The sequence below is a fragment of the Micromonas commoda genome, chromosome 13 (genome assembly GCF_000090985.2).
Source record: "Micromonas commoda chromosome 13, complete sequence".
NCBI lineage: Eukaryota > Viridiplantae > Chlorophyta > Mamiellophyceae > Mamiellales > Mamiellaceae > Micromonas > Micromonas commoda.
The window spans coordinates 125,947-144,514 of NC_013050.1; the positions used below are offsets into that span (position 1 = coordinate 125,947).

At 65.9% G+C, this 18,568-nt stretch overlaps 9 protein-coding genes across 9 annotated transcripts; 4 read left to right on the forward strand and 5 right to left on the reverse strand.

Annotated features, from left to right (window-relative positions):
* Positions 1-20: 20 nt before the first annotated feature.
* On the reverse strand, positions 21-1,047 carry MICPUN_63410 (predicted protein; the record flags this gene model as incomplete). The annotated part of the gene is made up of 2 exons (XM_002505608.1): positions 21-705; positions 883-1,047. 2 exons carry the CDS (start codon positions 1,045-1,047, stop codon positions 133-135), a joined length of 738 nt encoding a protein of 245 aa, XP_002505654.1. The 3' UTR covers positions 21-132.
* Positions 1,048-1,452: 405 nt separating this feature from the next.
* Positions 1,453-2,757, forward strand: MICPUN_75308 (Multidrug/Oligosaccharidyl-lipid/Polysaccharide flippase; the record flags this gene model as incomplete). The annotated part of the gene is made up of 1 exon (XM_002505358.1): positions 1,453-2,757. A coding segment is annotated over one exon (1,305 nt), but the record flags the coding sequence as incomplete, so codon positions are not given.
* A 114-nt stretch (positions 2,758-2,871) lies between these two features.
* MICPUN_109331 (predicted protein) lies at positions 2,872-4,066 on the reverse strand. Its single transcript, XM_002505609.1, has one exon. It carries the CDS (start codon positions 4,045-4,047, stop codon positions 2,938-2,940), a length of 1,110 nt encoding a protein of 369 aa, XP_002505655.1. The 5' UTR covers positions 4,048-4,066; the 3' UTR covers positions 2,872-2,937.
* A 529-nt stretch (positions 4,067-4,595) lies between these two features.
* On the forward strand, positions 4,596-8,027 carry MICPUN_112653 (mitochondrial elongation factor; the record flags this gene model as incomplete). The annotated part of the gene is made up of 2 exons (XM_002505359.1): positions 4,596-4,682; positions 5,071-8,027. Coding segments are annotated over 2 exons (2,541 nt in total), but the record flags the coding sequence as incomplete, so codon positions are not given.
* On the reverse strand, positions 7,637-9,640 carry MICPUN_112652 (haemolysin-iii related expressed protein; the record flags this gene model as incomplete). Its single annotated transcript, XM_002505610.1, has 3 exons — positions 7,637-8,575; positions 8,651-9,154; positions 9,290-9,640. 3 exons carry the CDS (start codon positions 9,638-9,640, stop codon positions 7,763-7,765), a joined length of 1,668 nt encoding a protein of 555 aa, XP_002505656.1. The 3' UTR covers positions 7,637-7,762.
* Positions 9,641-9,964: 324 nt separating this feature from the next.
* 6PGDH (6-phosphogluconate dehydrogenase (6PGDH) chloroplast precursor) lies at positions 9,965-10,816 on the reverse strand (the record flags this gene model as incomplete). The annotated part of the gene is made up of 1 exon (XM_002505611.1): positions 9,965-10,816. The coding sequence occupies one exon, from the start codon at positions 10,814-10,816 to the stop codon at positions 9,965-9,967; it is 852 nt and encodes a 283-aa protein (XP_002505657.1).
* Positions 10,817-11,495: 679 nt separating this feature from the next.
* Positions 11,496-14,593, forward strand: MICPUN_103675 (predicted protein; the record flags this gene model as incomplete). The annotated part of the gene is made up of 2 exons (XM_002505360.1): positions 11,496-14,281; positions 14,581-14,593. 2 exons carry the CDS (start codon positions 11,496-11,498, stop codon positions 14,591-14,593), a joined length of 2,799 nt encoding a protein of 932 aa, XP_002505406.1.
* A 284-nt stretch (positions 14,594-14,877) lies between these two features.
* On the forward strand, positions 14,878-15,120 carry MICPUN_73997 (predicted protein; the record flags this gene model as incomplete). Its single annotated transcript, XM_002505361.1, has 1 exon — positions 14,878-15,120. A coding segment is annotated over one exon (243 nt), but the record flags the coding sequence as incomplete, so codon positions are not given.
* A 60-nt stretch (positions 15,121-15,180) lies between these two features.
* MICPUN_106391 (predicted protein) lies at positions 15,181-18,400 on the reverse strand (the record flags this gene model as incomplete). The annotated part of the gene is made up of 1 exon (XM_002505612.1): positions 15,181-18,400. One exon carries the CDS (start codon positions 18,398-18,400, stop codon positions 15,371-15,373), a length of 3,030 nt encoding a protein of 1,009 aa, XP_002505658.1. The 3' UTR covers positions 15,181-15,370.
* Between the last annotated feature and the right edge of the window lie 168 nt (positions 18,401-18,568).

Sequence of the window (18,568 nt, forward strand, 5' to 3'; positions counted from 1 at the left end):
TCTCGGCGCACAGCTGTGTACATCAAGCATCGGATTGATTTGATCGCATATATCGCATACATCACGTATGCGTCGACGTCGCTCGTGTTTCGTCGCGTATCGCGTCTCGACGGATTCGAGCCCCCGACGGGCTCAAGCCCCCGTCGCGACGCCCTCCGGTTCCGCCGCCGCCTTTTTGAAGAAATCGGTAACCTGCCTCGCGCCCGGCGGCGCCTCCGGCGACGCCTTCGCGGGCGTCGTGTCGTCGTCCCCATCGACGTCGTCGTCGTCCCCGTCGTTCTCCTTCCCGCCGCCCTTTCCTCCCTTCGCCCCACCGACCTGCGCCTCCTCCGGCCGGAACGCCCACACGTGATCGTGCAGAAACTCGAGCCTCTGCTTTCGGAGCACGTGGTGTTCCACGTCGCCGTACTTTATCGTCTTGCGCTTGTTCGCCTTCATGCTCCGAAAGGACCCTTCGACTAAGGACTCGATGAAGAGCTCGGCGCACTTCGCCACGCACTTGCTCGCGTCGACCTGCATGTTCTTCACCTCCTTGTCCAGCTTCATGATGCGCTTGACGCGCGCCAAGGGAAGGCCGAGCTCCTCGGCGCCCTTCTCCCCGTCGTCGCCGTCGCCGTCCGCGCCGTCCGCGGCGGCGTCGCCCCCGGCTTCCTCGTACTCCTTCGCCGCCTTCGCGTTGAGCTCGTCGGCCTTGTCTTTGTACACCTGCGGGTCGAGGGAAAAACGGCGGGCGGGTTAGCGACAGCTGTGCGCGGGTGAGATCTTTTTCAAACGGCGATCAGGGAACCCCGCGCGAACGGTTCGCGCGCGCCGCCGCGGAAGGGGGAAAGGGGGCGCGACTGCGACGTGAACGGCGGGGCGGGGGCGCGACGATGCGCGCACCTGCTTGGCGGCGTCGTCGAGCTGATTCCAGAGGACGCCCACGCGCTTCGCGATCTCGCCCATCGTGGGCTTCTCGTTGCCCTCGCCGATGAGGAGCTCCTTGGCGGTCTCCCTCTTATCGTTGGCGAAGACGAGGTAGGGCGCCATCTTCTTCGGACCACCCATGGTGCCCGTGCGTATATTTCGTGAGCGTCGTGAGCGTTCCCGTCGTCTTCGTCGCTCAGCTCGTGCGAAACGAAGTGGTGGCGAGGGGCGCGATCTATCAGATGCTTTTCAAAAGGTTGCGTATTTCAGGGAAATTCACGACGATCGTTCGATCTCGCCATACTATCCCCATGTGTGGTAGTGTGTTCTATTTATTGTTAGTTCTGTGTATGATTTTCCAGTGAGAATGTGGATCCCTGCTCGTTAAACGCTGAAAGGTGCGAAACACGTGGTCCACAAACAAAACGTCCGAAGCGCGTGCACGTCGAAGGGGCACGCGCGCTCCGCGGACGGAGGAGGATGGGCGAGGCGGCGCCGGCTCCCGCCGAAGGCTGGAGAGCGCGATGGAAGGAGGAGACGCGGGTCATGCTGCACATAGCGCTGCCGATAGTCCTTAGCAACCTCCTCGCGGTCGGTATGCAGCTGACGGACATCGGCTTCGTGGGAAGGATCGGCAAGACCGAGCTCGGCGCGGCGGCGCTCGGAAACACCGTGTTCTACCTGCTGCACTATCCCATGCTCGGCGTCATGACCGCGATCGATACCTTACTCGCCACCACCTTCGGCGCCGGTCACATGCGCGCGTACGGGGACTGGACCGTGACGAGCCTCGTCGTGGTCACCGCCCTCACCGTCCCGGTCATGGCGCTCATGATGGTCGTCGAGCCCATGCTGAAGGGCATCGAGCAGGACGACGAGCTGAGCGCCCTGGCGGGCTCCTTCTGCGTGCAGCTGGTGTGGGGCATACCGCCGTACTACTGGTTCCAGGTGTACACCAAGTACCTGCAGTCGCAGCACATCCTCGCGCCGCCCGTGTACATGGGCATCGTCGCCAACGTCTTCAACGTCATCCTCAACTGGATCCTCATCTTCGGGCCCGCGAACATGGGGTTCAGAGGCGCGCCGATCGCGACGAGCGCCTGCCGGTGGTTCCAGCTGTTGTTGGCGCTGGCGTACGCGGGATGGTGGAGGACGCGGGACGCGTCGACGCGGCCGAGGCGGTGGCTCATGCGCCGGGACAAATTGTTAAAGTTGACGCGCGGGTTTTGGAAGCTCGCGGGCCCGGGCGCCGTCATGCTCCTCATCGAGGCGTGGAGCTTCGAGATCACCACGCTCCTGGCGGGATACCTCGGCACCGTCGCCCTGGACGCGCACCTCACCATGCTGCAGCTGGCTACGCTGGCGTTCCTGTCGCTGCCGTTCGCGGTGGCCATCGCGTCGACCATACGCATCGGGAACCTCCTGGGCGCGGGAGACGCGCTGCGCGCCGAGGACGCAATGTACGTTACTTTCTTCATCTGCTTCGCGTTCATGGCCGTGTGCGGCGTTGCGTTCGCGGCGGCCGCGGACCACCTCGGCCGCGTCTTCACCAACGACCGCGAAGTGATCGAGGCCACGGCTAAGATTGCGTACATCGCGGCGCTGTTCCAGCTGGTGGACGGCGGGCAGGCGGCGGCGGGTGGGGTTTTCCGCGGGATGGGCCGGCAGGTGACCGTGGCGGTGCGTAACCTGTTGGGTTTTTGGGTGTTTGGGATACCGAGCGGTTGCGTGCTGACGTTCGCGCTCGGGGTCGGGCTCGCGGGACTGTGGTGGGGGCTCACCATCGGGCTCACCATCACCACGATCATATCCGTGGTTGAGCTCGTCAAGGTGGACTGGGCGCGCGAGGTGGTGAAGGCTGAGGAGCGCGCCGCGGCGGGAGACGAGGAGGCGAAGATAGCCGACCTCGCGCTGGACGGCGAGGAGCCCGACGAGGTGGACAACAACGCTGTTGTCGTCGAGGTTGCAAAGTGAGGTGTCGATTTTCGTTACACCGACGTCGCGAGATTGAGGGTAAAAGTTAACGCGCGCTCACTTGCGCTTGAGCGCCTTGATCCCCTCGGCGTCGTGCCTGGGCGTCGCGCCCTGCTGCGTCGCCACGAACGCGCCGATCCTGCACGCGCGCTCCAGCGCCACCTCCGGTGCCATTCCTTCCAGAAGCATATCCAGAAGCGTCGCCAGAAACGAGTCGCCGGCGCCGACGGTGTCCACGGGATCGACCCGGAATCCGGGATGCTCCATCCACCCCGCTTTTTTTGTGAGCAGCGCCGCGCCGTCGCCGCCCCGCGTCACGCACAGCATCTCGCAGTCGAGCGCGTTGAACGTCGCGAACGCGAGCTCCTTGTCGTCGACGCCGTCGACGTCGAGCCCGAGCCATCGCGCCATCTCCGGGAGCTCCTCGTCGTTGAGCTTCAAGAGCCAGCATCCCCGCGCGTGTTCCACGCAGAGCTCCGGGTCGATGAACGGCTTCCTGAGGTTGATGTCGAAGACGCGTTTGGCGGCGGCGTTCGCGGCGGCGGTGATGGCCGCGCGGGATCGCGCGTCGCGCTGCGCGAGGGATCCGTAGACGACGACGGCGCCCGCGCAGGCGGCGACGAGATCGTCGGTGGGATCCATGGCGTCCCACGCCGAGGGCTGGACGATGTCGTACGAGGGCATGGCGTTCTCCATGGTGACGACGACGAAGCCGGTGGGGATGCCGCCGGTGTCGATCTGGATGGCTTCGGTGGCGAGGCCTCGTCCGTGGAGCCTGCGCAGGACCTCGCGCCCGAGCTCGTCGTCGCCCACGCGCGAGATGACCGTGGCGTCGCGGCCGAGCTCGTTGAGGTGGCACGCGACGTTCGCCGGGGCGCCCCCGAGGAAGAGGCCCGCGGGAAGGGAGTCCCAAAGGGCCTCGCCGATGACGGCGACGCGCTCGCCGGACGCCGCCTCGACCCGAAGCGACGCCGCCCTCCGAGGCTGGGATCGGCGAGTTCGAAGATGCGTCGCCTGGGTCGTGGTCGGGCGATTGGGAGCCCCGACCGCGACGAGGGACGCGACGCGCGAGCCCGCGACGGAGGCGCGTCGTCGCGTGCGAGCCGGGGGGGTTCGCGCTCCGGCCATGGACGCGCTCGTCGACATTGCGTACGCGGAGAACGGCATCTTCGGCGGGATGGACGTGCGGAGTGGTGTGTCACAACACATCCCTCCGACCTTTCTCGCCTTTTCCAGCGCGGCAGGACGTGTGAACCGTTTTTACGTATGAGAATCAGTGTATTTCAATTGAATTATTAAGCTAAATGCGTCCAAAGTCGCAAATTCCTTGACTGCGAGTGTGTTCAAAGAGCCAGTCGACGCTTCGCGGCGTCCTTAGATTTTTTTGGAGCTGGACGAGGTGCTGCGTCAGAAAGAGTCGGGTTCCGGAACCCAGCTCTCGAACGCCGCAATCGGCCAACGCCAACGCCCTTTCTGGAGTGCGCTTTGGCACGCGGCGAAGAGCCCCGAGAGAAATACAACTAACGCAACCATGCCGAAGGTGCGTCTCGCGATGGGATCCGTCGAGCTCGACCCGCGAACCCGACGCGCGGACGTCGCGTGCCCCGCCGCGTCGACGATCCGGCCCACGACTGGCACCACGCCTTTTTCCCACCCCAACGCTTCAAGGCGCGAGCCCTAACCGCTGACGGCCCCGTCCCTCTCCGCCCCTCCCTCCGCAGTTCACCATCGATGAGCTCCGTCGCCAGATGGACAAGAAGCACAACATCCGCAACATGTCCGTGATTGCGCACGTCGATCACGTGAGTACCCGCGTCCGCGAACCCGCGCCGTTTCCGGGGCGCCACCCATCGCCGGGACCGAGAGCAATCGGAGTGGGGTTTGGGCGGTTCCTTTTCTCGAGGAGCGCTGACGGGACAGGGATCGGGCGGGGGCGCGCGCGTCGATCCGCGCGCCCTTCGTTCGCGATGAACCCCCGAACGGGTTCGTCGTCGATACCGTCAATCGTCCGCGCCCCCGCGTGAACCCCCGACCCGCGCCGAGGCTCCGCCTCGAGTCGCGAGGCGCCTATCGGGGCAATTCCCCCCCACGCGCCTCTCTATCCACGGTTTCACGCGAGGAATATTTTTCAGTCGCCGACGCAAACAACCGCTGACCCGTCACCGATCCCCCCGTTCTTTCGTTCGACAGGGCAAATCCACCCTGACCGACTCCCTCGTCGCGGCCGCGGGTATCATCGCCCAGGAGAACGCCGGCGAGGCTCGCCTCACCGACACCCGCCAGGATGAGCAGGATCGCTGCATCACCATCAAGTCCACCGGCATCTCCCTCTTCTACACCATGGCCGACGAGGACCTCGCGCGCATGCCCAAGCACGTCCCCCGCGACGGCAACGACTACCTCATCAACCTCATCGACTCCCCCGGTCACGTCGACTTCTCCTCCGAGGTTACCGCGGCGCTCCGCATCACCGACGGCGCGCTCGTCGTCGTCGACTGCGTCGAGGGCGTATGCGTGCAGACGGAGACTGTGCTCCGCCAGGCTCTGGGCGAGCGCATCAGGCCCGTGATGACCGTGAACAAGCTCGACCGCTGCTTCCTCGAGCTCATGCTCGACGGCGAGGAGGCGTACCAGAACTTTTGCCGCGTCATCGAAAACGCCAACGTCCTCATGGCGACGTACACGGATGAGGCGCTCGGGGATTGCCAGGTTGGCCCCGAGAAGGGCACCGTGTCCTTCTCCGCCGGTCTCCACAACTGGGCGTTCACCCTCACCGTGTTCGCCTCCATGTACGCCAAGAAGTTCGGCGTCGAGGTCGACAAGATGATGGAGAAGCTCTGGGGCGACAACTTCTTCGACCCCAAGACGAAGAAGTGGACCAAGAAGCACACCGGCGAGAAGACTTGCCAGCGCGCCTTCGTCCAGTTCATCTACGAGCCCATCCGCCGCGTCATCGACGCCGCCATGAACGACAACAAGGAGAAGCTCTGGCCCATGCTCGAGAAGCTCGGCGTCAAGGCTAAGCTCAAGCCCGCGGATTTCGACCTCATGGGCAAGCCCCTCATGAAGCGCATCATGCAGACGTGGCTCCCCGCCGACGTCGCCCTCCTCGAGATGATTATCTATCACCTCCCCTCCCCCGCCACCGCCCAGAAGTACCGCGCGGACACCCTCTACGAGGGTCCCCTCGACGATAAGTACGCCGAGGCTATCCGCAACTGCGACGCGGACGGTCCCCTCATGCTGTACGTGTCCAAGATGATCCCCACCGCGGATAAGGGCCGCTTCCTCGCCTTCGGACGCGTCTTCTCCGGCAAGGTGCAGACCGGCCAGAAGGTTCGCATCCTCGGCCCCAACTACGTCCCCGGCGAGAAGAAGGACCTCTACGTCAAGTCCATCCAGCGCACCGTGCTCTGCATGGGCCGTCGCCAGGATGCCGTCGAGAACGTTCCCTGCGGTAACACCGTCGCCATGGTGGGACTCGACGCGTTCATCTCCAAGAACGCGACCATCACCGGCGAGCAGGAGACGGAGGCTCACCCGCTCAAGGCTATGAAGTTCTCCGTGTCCCCCGTCGTGCGCGTCGCCGTGGAGTGCAAGAACTCCCAGGATCTCCCCAAGCTCGTCGAGGGTCTCAAGCGCCTTTCCAAATCCGACCCCATGGTCCAGTGCCAGATCGAGGAGACTGGCGAGCACATCGTCGCCGGCGCCGGCGAGCTTCACCTCGAGATTTGCCTCAAGGATCTCCAGGAGGATTTCATGGGCGGCGCGGAGATTCGCATCTCCGACCCCGTCGTCTCTTTCCGCGAGACTGTCAACGGCACTTCCGACCACATGGTCATGTCCAAGTCCCCCAACAAGCACAACCGCCTCTACTTCCAGGCGACGTGCATGGAGGAGGGCCTCGCCGAGGCGATCGACAACGGCGACGTCACCCCCCGCGACGAGCCCAAGGCTCGCGGTCGCTACCTCGCCGAGAAGTTCGGCTGGGACAAGGACCTCTCCAAGAAGATTTGGTGCTTCGGTCCCGACACCACCGGCCCCAACATGATCGTCGACATGTGCAAGGGTGTGCAGTACCTCAACGAGATTAAGGATTCCTGCGTCGCCGCCTTCCAGTGGGCCACCAAGGAGGGTGTCATGTCCGAGGAGAACATGCGCGGCATCAAGTTTGAGGTTCACGACGTGGTGCTTCACACCGACGCCATCCACCGCGGCGGCGGCCAGATTATCCCCACGTGCCGCCGCGTCCTGTACGCCTCCGCGCTCACCGCGGAGCCCCGCATGATGGAGCCCGTGTTCCTCGTCGAGATTCAGGCGCCCGAGCAGGCGCTCGGCGGCATCTACTCCACCATCACCCAGAAGCGCGGCATGGTCATCGAGGAGCAGCAGCGCCCCGGCACCCCCATCTACAACATCAAGGCTTACCTCCCCGTCATGGAGTCGTTCGGTTTCACCGGTACCCTCCGCGCGGCCACCTCCGGCCAGGCGTTCCCCCAGTGCGTCTTCGACCACTGGGACATGATCGGCTCCGATCCCCTCGACCCCGGCTCCCAGGCTGGCAAGATCGTCTGCGACATCCGCAAGCGCAAGGGTATCAAGGAGAACGTGCCCGCCCTCTCCGAGTACGAGGACAAGCTCTAAGCTCTTCCTTTCGCGACTAGTAGGACGTGGTGGAGAATTACGTTAACCTGTCCGAGCAGCACAGGGGGTTGGGTTGCATCCGCAACAACGAATATCACAAAAAACATGTTTCAACTTTAGAGAGTTCAACCTTTTTAATATAAACTGAACTACAAAACACACGGCGTCGTCGTATCCATCGTAGCGTCGGTTAGGATCAAGTTACAACATACAGATCGGCGCGAGCGTCGCAAAGAATTCAGAGCTCCTCGTGCCGAGCCGGACCCATCACAGCGTCAACCGCATACTCGAGGTTATCCCTCGCATACTCGACCCATCCCTCCGGTAGGCAGTACCCCATCCACCCGTTATCTACGTACCACGACTTGAGCAACGTGACGTCGGCGTCGCATCCGTGGTGATCGCGCCACGCCATCAGCATCAACGCGGCGCGATAGTGCACGTACGCGCCGCACACCACCAACACGTGGAATATGTTGTGACTGTGGCCCCACACGTCAAACGCGCCCGGTCGCCACCGTTCCGGCACCGCGTTCGAGTATATCACCGCGCCCAGCAGGTAGCACGCCCCCATTAAGAGCTCCATCCCGAGCATGTACACGATCGGAGTCGGCACGACGCGCCAGGTGAAAAACGTCTGGTGGAAAATGGGAAACACCCCGCTGCCGCCCAGGAAGCAAAACAACGTCGCCCGCAGGGGGGAGTATTGCGGCGCCTGGAACCTATCCAGAAGCGTCACGAACAGCGTCCCGGTCCCCACGAACACCGTGGTGCTCAGGTAGATCCAACGCCACGTGGGCATGCACATGAACGAGTAGTACACCACGGGGAAGAAGCTCGCGACGATCAAACCCGCGATGCCGACGTAATCTAACCGCCACACGATTGAGCTGACGCGCTCGGTGACGTTCGCCAGGGTGTGACACGCGGTGCTCATCCCGAGGCACGCGATCGCCCCGGCGAGGAACGCGTACATCGGCCACCTCGGCGCGGGCGCGAGGTCCACGCCGACGGCGGTCGCGTTCGCGATGAGCGCGGGCGCCGCGTCCAGCTGTGAACAAAAAAGGAACCCGTCAGTCGCGTCGCCCATACCGGTTGGGAACAAAGAGGAGTAAAATAAACGCACCTGCGCGTAGAGCTTGGCAACCTCCGCGTTCAGCGCCTCGACGGCGTCGTGCTCCAGCCCGTGCACCGCGTGACGCATGGCACTCGCCGCGTCGTCCAAAGTCCGCCTCAACGCCTCCACGTTGGCGCCGCCAGGGCTCAGCCGAAGATGCTCTCGAAGGTGCGTCGCCACCGACGTCATCGACGCCACCGCATCCCTCAAAATGTTATTCGCGTTACTCTCCATCCATGCATTTGAATCCCCTATTCCCCGGCGTAACGCGTCCGTCGCGTCCACGAGGGATCGCCTGGTGTCCTCCGCGGTGGACGCGAAGTCCCGCAGGTGGCGATAGATGGCGCGCCGCGTGGCGTTGAACGATTCGTCGCCGAACGTCCACGAATCCGGCAGCCGGGGCAGTCGGTGCCGGCCCCAGTCGAACGCCATGGAGCACGTGATGGCGACGAAGATGGCGAGGCCGACGAGGTGCGTCCATATGTTGCACGTCTCGTTGTGTCGCTGGAACACCTGCGAAGACGGGGGGCGGGCGGGGCGGTGCGGGCGGGTCAGCGGTCAACGGTCGAGGTCGAGGCTGGCGAAAAGGGAATAATTAATTCGTCGCGTCGAGGGAGGGTTAGGGATGACGACGGGTCGGGGACGCACCGAGCGCAGCGCACCCACGTACCCGCCCCCCGTGCGATACCCGGTGTGGATGTACCGGTTATGCACCGCCCACGCGGGTGCCTCGGTCCACGTGCACACGTTGCAGCACCATCGCCGCATCGTCGCCCCGGAGCTCTCGCCGTCGTCCGAGCTCTCGCCTCTCGCGTGCGAGCTCGTGGTTGGGACGTTCGGGACGGCATCCTCCACGACGGGGGCGCACACGTCGCCGTCGAGGGAAGACCCGTCGCGGTCGCCCTTGCCCCGTCGCCGCCGCGCGATGCGCTCCTTGGCGCGCTCGAAACCGGCACCGACCGGCGCGCGCGGCTTGGAGTCGACCGCGGCCGGCGACATGACGTGTGGCGCGAACGACGGTGGCACCCGTTCGTTGCTCCGCGCGTCCACCCACGGACCACCACGTGGACCTTCTCCAAAATGACAATTTTGGGAATTTTCACCCCGGGACGTGCATTTAGTCACATCGGTAAACACAAACTAGTCGATCGGCGATACACGTTGCACGTGGGTCGAGGTCCAATTTCTTTATTTATCATATTCGGAGGGTCAAATCGTGTCATCTGAGCGTTTAGTTTGGGTTCGCCCCGCCTTCGTCCTCCGGTTCGGTTCGCGACGGGTCACCTCCCCACGGTCACCCGCGACGGTTCACCTCCCCGAGCCTCACTTTTTCACAGCCTTGAGCACCGCGGAGAAGTCCTCGTCGTCGGCGCCGTCGCGCCGCGCGCGCTTGTACAGCTCATTCGCCGCCGCAGCCACCGGCATGTCCTGCGCGAGTTCATCCGCCAGCGCCAGCGCGAGCCTCATGTCCTTCTGCTGGTGCTTCAGAGGGAACGCGGGAGCGAACGTGCCCGCCACCATGCTCGGGCCCTTCAGCGCGAACATCGGCGACGCGATGGCGCCCAAGGAGACCACTTCCAGCAGCGTTTTAGGATCGAGGTCGCTCTTCTCGGCGAGCGTCAGCCCCTCCGCGAATGCGCCCATCATGCTCCCCATGATCATGTTCACCACGAGCTTCATCTTCGCGCCCTGACCGACGTCGCCGAGGAAGAAGTGCGCCTTGCCCATCGTCTCGAGGGGCGACTTGACTTTAGTGTACAGCGACTCGTCCCCGGCGCACAGGAAGATGAGCGCGCCATCCTCGGCGGGTTTTTTGGACCCGCTCACGGGCGCCTCCAGAAATTCCGCCCCGGCGGCGCGAACGATGGACGCGATCGTGGCGGACGTCCCGGCGTCGACCGTGGACACGTCGACGTAGCCCTTCCCCGGGGCGAGTCCGTGCGCGGCGGCTTTGGCGACGTCCAGGGCTGCTTCCGGCGTGCTCACCATGACGAAGACGACGTCCGCTTCGCGCGCGGCGTCCGCCGCGCTCGCCGCGAGTGTACCCCCGGCCTCGACCACGGGCGCCGCCGCCGCGGCAGTGCGGTTCCACACGCACACGTCGTGTCCCGCCTTGAGCAGATTCTTCGCCATGGGCACCCCCATGATGCCGCAGCCGAGGAACGCGAGCTTCATCGGTTCCGGCGTCTTTTCGCCCTCAGATGCGGTCGCGGCGCGGGGACGCGGGGCGCTTCGACGGCGATGCGCGAGAGCGAACGAGCGGTGGGGTGGGAGTGGGTGCGTTCGAGGGACCGATACCGCGAGCGCGCTCGACATGTACGACGCGCGTGACGCGACGTGAAGTGCGGGGCTGTCGATCGGCGAGGTTCCTTTTCGCCCTTTTTACCCTATCCAAGTCTTGCGAACCTGCTCGCCTGTGAGTGACCACCAGCAGCAGTCTCATCGTCAGCCCCCGTCTGGCAGTCAGGATATCGGACCATTTGAACGTTTATTTAGCAGCTCGGTGCCCACTGGCCATGGCGTCGCCCGGCGTGGCGCCATCGCCGCGAGATGCGCCGTTCGGGCGCGTCGCCGCCCGCGCGGCGACGGCGACGACGGCGACGGTCGGCGACCATCAGCACGAGGTTGAGGCCACAGTGCGACACTTCCAGGAACTCTCCGCGCGCGAGGACGTGAGTGGAAGCGCCCCTCGGAACGAACAATCCCATCCCACCGCCCCCCCCCCGTCCCAATCGCTGACCCACGATGACCCGAATCGTTCCGTCGCTCGCAGGCGCGCAGGGAGGCGTTCGAACGCGAGTGGAACGCGACGTTCGCCGCGTTCCGCCGCCAGCGCGACCGCGTCGAGGGCAACATGCGCGACCGCCACGAGCACCAGGTGGAGGACCTGCGCGCAACCCTGGAGGCTTCGCTCGACGCCCCGGACGCGCGACCGTCGCGATGGACGCCGCAGTTGGTCGACATGCGACGCCAACAGAAACGCCTGGTCCGCGAGCGCAAGTTCGGCGAGGCCCTCGACCTCCTCAAGGCGGCGGAGACGCGCGAAACGGAGGAAATCGAGTGGCATCGCCAAACGATGCGACGCGAACACGTCAAGGCGCTCGAGTCGCTCTTCGAGCGGCAGGCGGAGGAACGCGCCGTGTTCCTGCGGGAGTGCCAGCGCGAGGAGGAACGTCTGGAGGCTAAGCGATTGAAACTCGCGAGGGGGTTGAGAAGGGACGGGGGCAAGGCGGTGGAGGAGGAGGCTGCGCGCGGCGTGGAAGCCAAGCGCCCGTCCTTTCCAAAGGCAAAGTCCATACAAAAAAAAACCAAACAACCCGAGCTCACGGCGTCGGAGCGAGCCAAGGCGATCGGTCGGCGCGTGCAGACCAAGCCGTCGCTCCCGGACGCCGCGCGCGGTGGTCGCCGGGGTGGGCCGGGTGAGAAACGCACGGGACGCGACGGTTACGACGGCGAGTTCCAGTCCCGATCCGGAGAAGTTCCCGTCTATCCAGTCCGCGACGACGACGTCGAGTACGTCGAGCACGAGCACGATCTCTTTCACCCGCCCGAAGACGACCGCCCGAACACCGCGAGGGCGTCCCTGCCGTCCACGCGACTGAGCTCCGGGAGCTACGGGGGATCGTCGTCGTACGCGCTCGCGCCGCAAAGGGCGTCGCCGCCGACCGGTGAGTCACCGCCCGGCGACGCGTCGCGTCTTCTCGAGTCGCCCGCCGTCGTAACCGTCGCGTCCCGTGCGTTTTACGACGATAACGGCGGCGTCGCGGACAGGTTGGTGATGCGTTACGGCCCGGATTCGGTACGCGCGCACGAGTCCGTCGCGGGGGGTACGCCGGGCGCGAGCGGGATCGAGGTGGCCATCCCGGTGGCGATGCCGGTGTCTTCCGTCGACCCGGAGCCGTTTCATCCCTCCCGGCCGACCACGTCGTTTCCACCGCCCTTTCCACCGCCATTTCCACCGCCATTTCCACCGCCCGTTCACGGGTACGAGTTTGAGTCTCAACGCGCGGAGCACGAGGCGTGGATGGCGCAGCAGCGCGCGTGGATCGCGACTGGGTTGGAGCCGCCCCCGCCCGATTTCATGCCCTACGGAACCGCTTCGATACCGGCTGCTTCGATACCGGGTGCCGTAACGAACGAGGAGACGACGATTCCGACGACGAACGAGACGACTCAAAACGACGGAGGGCAACGAACCCAGACGGAGGACGGTTTGGAGGGCGCCGAGGCGAAACTCGCGGCGGACGGTTTGATGTCCGCGGCGCTCGCCATGGCCGGCGCGGGCGCCCACCGGGGCGCCTCGGCGAAAAAGTCCACCGCGGAGGTTCGAAAAGAGGAGACGCGCGTCGCGTTGGAGAGGGCGGCGTTAGAGGCTGGCGAGGAGCTGTCCGACGACAGCGTGGACGACGGCATGGACGACCTGGACGACGTGGACCTCGTCTCCCCGGGGTGGCGAAATGGTTCCAGCGCTTCAAACTCAAAGTTTGCTTCTTCGCGGCCCGGACCGGGGTTGAACGTGGGTTTGAACGTTAAGGGCGTGGGTGGGTACGTGACGGGTGTCTCATCCCCTGGTCCCCTCGCCGCTCCCCGACGCATGGGTGGGCCGTCCCAGTTCGATACAGACGCGTCGGCGCCGGCGTCCGCCGCGGAGGTCCGTGCGGGTATCGGGGTTCGGGGCGAGACAAACCCCAAGAACCCTACCAAGAACCCTACCACGAACCCTAACCCCGACCCTAAACCGCCGCCGCTGGAAGCCGCGAGGGGCGTCGTCGTCGAACGCGCCAAAGACGGCGAGAGCGACCCAATCAGGGACGTCCCGAACGTCGCTAGGGGCGCGGCGATTTTGCGCAGGCTCCACGGACCGGAGGACGGGTACAGGAGCAAACGGGAGAGCTCGGGGGACCCGGGAGCGCACGGAGCGTTGGGCTTCCCGGAGGATGAAAACCTACGTCGCGGTGTCGGCGCACGCGAGGAAAGAGAAACGAAGGGGGGAACGAACGATTTCGACGACGATTTCGTTCGCGTCGGCGCGCTCGCGAAGAGTCACCGCCCGTCGCTCGGGATGGCGGCTCGGACGTCGGAGGTTCGCGACATGCGCGCCGCGTTCGCGCTCATGTCGAACGCGCGATCGCCGCTGCACGCCGCGCGTATGTCGGACAAGATGTTGAACGACGTCGGATGGGTTGAACGATCGAAGTTGAACGAAGTAAACGACGATCCGTTCGCGCCGTCGCCCGGGAAAAACCGGAAATCTTCCTCCGACGGAAGGAACGGAGATTTTCGCGAGAGCGCGTCTTCCGCCCGCGACGGGGACCGAAACGACGATCCGTTCGCGCCGTCGCCGCCGCCGCCGCGACGCGGTAACGTCGTCGCGATGCAAACCGCGGGGCTTTCCGGAACGTTTCTGGACGCCGCAAAGGCGGACGCCAAGGCTGACAAAGGAAGAAGTTCCGCGGTGAGTTTCGCGGGCGCACAGCTGTCGGAGAACTCATCCGCGATGATCACAGCTGTGCGCGAGGCGACGCGAATGGCCGACTTGGACACGTCGTTCGCGCCCGCGGCCGGCGAGGGGGGCGCGACGCACGTAGCGGCGGCGAGGCGCGCAGCCGTGATGGCCGCCGCGAGATCCGCCGCGTTCGAGTACGGCGCCGCTTCTAAACCGCCCCCGACGGACGCGTTCGGACGTCCCCTCGAACATAACGTCGACTCGAGTAAACCCCGCACGCAACCAACTACCGGTGGGTCGAACCCCGCGCTCGCCGGCTCCGAGAACCCGCGCCTCCCGGTTCCCGCGGTCGGCGACGACGTTGACGTCGCGAGCGGTCTACGCAAGGCGCAGCTGGACGCGGCGGCGAGGCGCGCGATGACGGTGAGATTATTTTTTATTTATTTTCGCACGGGCGTTTCGACTGACTCCGTCGCGCGTGTTTCGTTCACAGGATGCCAAGATGACGCGCGAACGCGGCGAAGCCGGTTTGGCCAAGGGCGAGGTCGGTTCAGCAGAACCGTCACGACCGTTTCGCGGGAGGAGGATAACGAACAAGGCGAACCGGGATGCGGGGGCGCCCGGGGGCTCACCCGGCGGCTCTTCGGTTCGCTCCGACGCCTTTTCGGATCTCAACGCGAATACGAGTACCGCGCCCAAGCCGGCCACCGCGGAGGACGTCGTGAACTTGTTCAAGCTCTTCCGCAAGGGGAACTACGACGACGCCCGCGCGTTGCTCAAGCGCCCCGGCATGTCCGTCGACGTCGTGGACAAGTTCGGCAACACCCCGCTCCTCGTCGCGTGCCAAAACGGCCACGGGCGGCTGGCGAAGATGTGCGTCCGCTACGGCGCCGACGTGAACGCGGCGAATAACAAGCGCAACACCGCGCTGCACTTCGCGGTGCAGTACGGCTTCGACGCGCTCGGGGACTTTCTCGTGGAGAAAGGCGCGAGCAGGGACGCGCGAAACGACGACGGGAGGACCCCGTACGAGGGGCTGTGAACGAGTCACCTCGTCCGTCAGGGGCTGTGATTGAGTCACCTCGTCTGTCATCGAGTCACCTTCTATACGTGTTATTTATAAGATGTCGCGCGCGGAGGGTATCATTTACAGCTTCCGTCTCGTCTCGCGCCCGCCCTCGCTCCGTCGCCCTTCGCCGGGTCGCGTCGTCGCACTCTTTCCCCAACCTTCGTCCCAACCTTCGTCTCGACCTTTGTCTCAACCTTCGTGTCAACCGACCGCGTCATCGCGGTCCGACTCTGTCGTACGCGATCGCGTCCCTCAGTCGCACGCACAACGCGCCGCCGCACGCGTACCAGAGCGCGCCCCAAACCGCGCGGGGGCCGTGCACCGCCGCGCAGAGCGCGGCGGCCAAATCCTCCCCGAGCTCCGGCCTGGCGTCCGACGCCAGTCCGGCGCAGTGGTACAGGTCCCGCGTGTACACGCCGCCGATTGCGCCGCGACCGTTCGCGTTCGCTCCAGTAAGGTGACTTGACGTAACGTCTCCCGACGTAAGTCTCGTACGTGAGTGTTCTCGTTCGAAAGCCGCGCGAACGCACCGCTTCAGCGCCCACGTCAGCGCCCGCTCGCCCCCGTCCGCGAGCGCGTCCACGACGTCCGCGTTCAGCGTCTCGAGGCACCGCGCGGGGGGCGGGATTCTGGCGGACGCGGGCAGGAGCGCGGGAAGGTCCGGGCCGGAAATCGGCGCGCACTCGACGGCGAGGACGAACATCGTCTCGACGCCGAGGCACTGCGCGAGCGCCTCCACGGCGTCGGGCGGCTGCCTCGCCAGGGGTTCGCCGGCGATGGCGGCGGCGAGGGCGACGCCGGCGGGGTGCGGCGGGGGCGGGACGGTGACCACGCGGACGTCCGCCTTGGTCGCGAGGTGACCCCAGCGCCCGAGCCACGAGTCTTCTCCCGAGCTTTCTCCCGAGTTTTTTTCACCCGACGAAGAGTCCGGGGTGGTGCCCCGCGCTTCGTTCGGCTTTCGCGTCCCGGGTGATCCGTCCCCGGGTGCCGACTTGCCGTCCCCGCGAGGCGTCGAGTTGAGCCGCACGCGCAACCTGTGCTTCAACCGCGCCATGTCTCGCACGCCGTCGGCGGTGTCGTGACCCCAACACACCGTCACCAGGTCCACGTCGCTCACCCCGGCCCTGGCTTCGCCCCTCGCCACGCTCCCGCGCGCGTACGTCCCAACCACCGGGGACTCCGTCGAGTGCTGCACCGCGGATGCGAATTTTTGATCGCCGTCGAACGTCTCCGCGATGACGCGTGACGCGTCCGTCGCCGCGGCCCACCACTGCGCCGACCACTGCGCGGCTCCGCCCCGGCCCCGCTCGCCGCCGTCGCCACCCGCGCGCCTTCTCGAGTTATAAACCTTGCCCATCGCGCAGCACTCCGGCACGACCGCCCCCGACGACGCGTCGAGCCGCAGCGGGACGCCGATGGGTCGAACCACGCCCGCGGTTTCCAGCTGACGCAGCGCCCGTCTCCCCTCCGACGAAGACGGCCCGTTTACATCGTCGTGATTATCATCGTAACCGACGTGACTCACGAGTCCGCGTCGCTCCATCCACCGCGCGAACCTAGCGCCGCGCTCCAGCGACTCCGGGGTGACGCCCCTGGGCCAATCCAACGTGTTCGGCGTCGGGTGCGAGAACGTATCGGCAAAGTCAGAGACGTCAAAGCCGGGAGTCTTGAACCGGCGAGTCACGCTCGCGCACGTCTCCGGGCCCAAAGATTCGGTGTAGTGCGCCCACCGGGGCGGGAAGACCAGGACGTCGCCGGGCCCGAGTACCGCCTCCCACGCGCCGGGAGGAGACGCGGTCTTCGCGGGCGATGACGTGGACGCAGACATGGCATCCGATGTGGCATCCGACGTGGCATCCGACGTGGCATCCGCCGGCCCGCCCCGCGTCTCCTCGACGTCGGCGGCGAACCGAGAGCCGGTCCACCTCGGGAAGGCTCTCTTCGCCACGTCGGGTGCCAAGTCGGCGTCCAGCTGGACCTTACTCCGCCGCCGCAGCGGGTGCCAGTCCGGGTAGAGATGCGCCCTGGCGAGTACGGACGGCGGGTACAGCAACATGCGCTTGGTACCGGTGACCTGCGCGAGCGTCGAAGCGCTCGAGTCGAAATGCAACGGCGAGACGCTCCCGGCGGCGGAGAGCCACAGCCTCGGCGGTTGCGTCTCTCGCCATCCCGCGGCGTCCATGCTCCGCCACGGCTCCATGGGTTTAGGGTTCGTATCGCCCTTAGGGTTTGTATCGCCCTTAGGGTTTGCATCGCCCTCCGCGTCGCCCTCCTCGTCGTTCGTCCTTAACCCGGCTTCAATCGCCAAGCGACGCGAGAGCTCCGCTTGGACGTACACCCCCCCTTCGCCGTCGCCGTTGCGCACCATCCTCGCCGCGGCGTCGCGCAGGGACATCTTGACGGTCCTCGACGGCGCGGCGAACTTACCAGCGCGAACCGCCTCGTGCGCCTCCTCGACGTAGGCGTACGCGTCCTTCGGGACTCCGTTCGCCGCCGACCCGCACGGCGATCGCTCGCGAACGTCGCCGACGAATGATCCGTGATCGGCGACGAGTCTCGAGAGCGTCCACGCCCTGGACGCGTCGCACACCGCCGGCCACTCGTCCGCGGCGCCGCGCAGGATGACGGGCTCGCGGAACCGCCCGGTGGAGAGCGAGCGCACGAGATCCTCGCGCTGCGCGTCGGTGCGCGTCGCCTGGTGCCAGTTGAGCTCGGGGCACGGACCGGCGATTTCGACCATCGCGCCGAGCCTCGGCGGGCGCCGCGCGGGGACCCTGGCGTCCAGATCTCCGCCCAGGAGCGACACGAACGCCTGGTGCACCGCACCGTCCGCGCGCGACAGCAGCGCGGCGATGTCGAGATCGCCGGTCCCGTTCCCCGCCGAGTCACCCGCGTCGTGCTCCTTGGCGATGCCCCAGTCTCGCGAATCATCTCCCGAGGAGGTTGGAGGATCTGGCCCGGCTCGCCCCGACGAGGACGCGCCTCCCGCCTCGCCCCCCGCGACGGAATCCGCGCGCGTTCGATCGCCCCTCGTTTCGTTCAACTCCGCGACGCGACGCGTGAATCGATCGCCCGGCGTGCGGCCGGCGCGCGCCGGGTGGGAGCACCGGGTGCGCGCGGCGAGAAGGCGCGACGTTTGTGCGCATCTTTTTTGTTTTCTCGGCGTCGCTCGAGTCGCGGCGAAGCGGAGGTCCGTCGCGACGCCGGCGGGCGACGCCGCCGCTCGGCCCGAGCTCGCGAACATCCCCGACGTGTCGCTCTCACCGGAGACGCGCGAAGCTCTCTTTCAGATCTCCGCGCACCCCGGCTGTGGAGTCGACGCCGCGAATCTTTTTTCAAACGTAAAAGAAGAAGCTTGGGCGCGAAAACCGTGCTTATTTGGAGGTTCAAATTTTTGCGGTGCACCAACTGG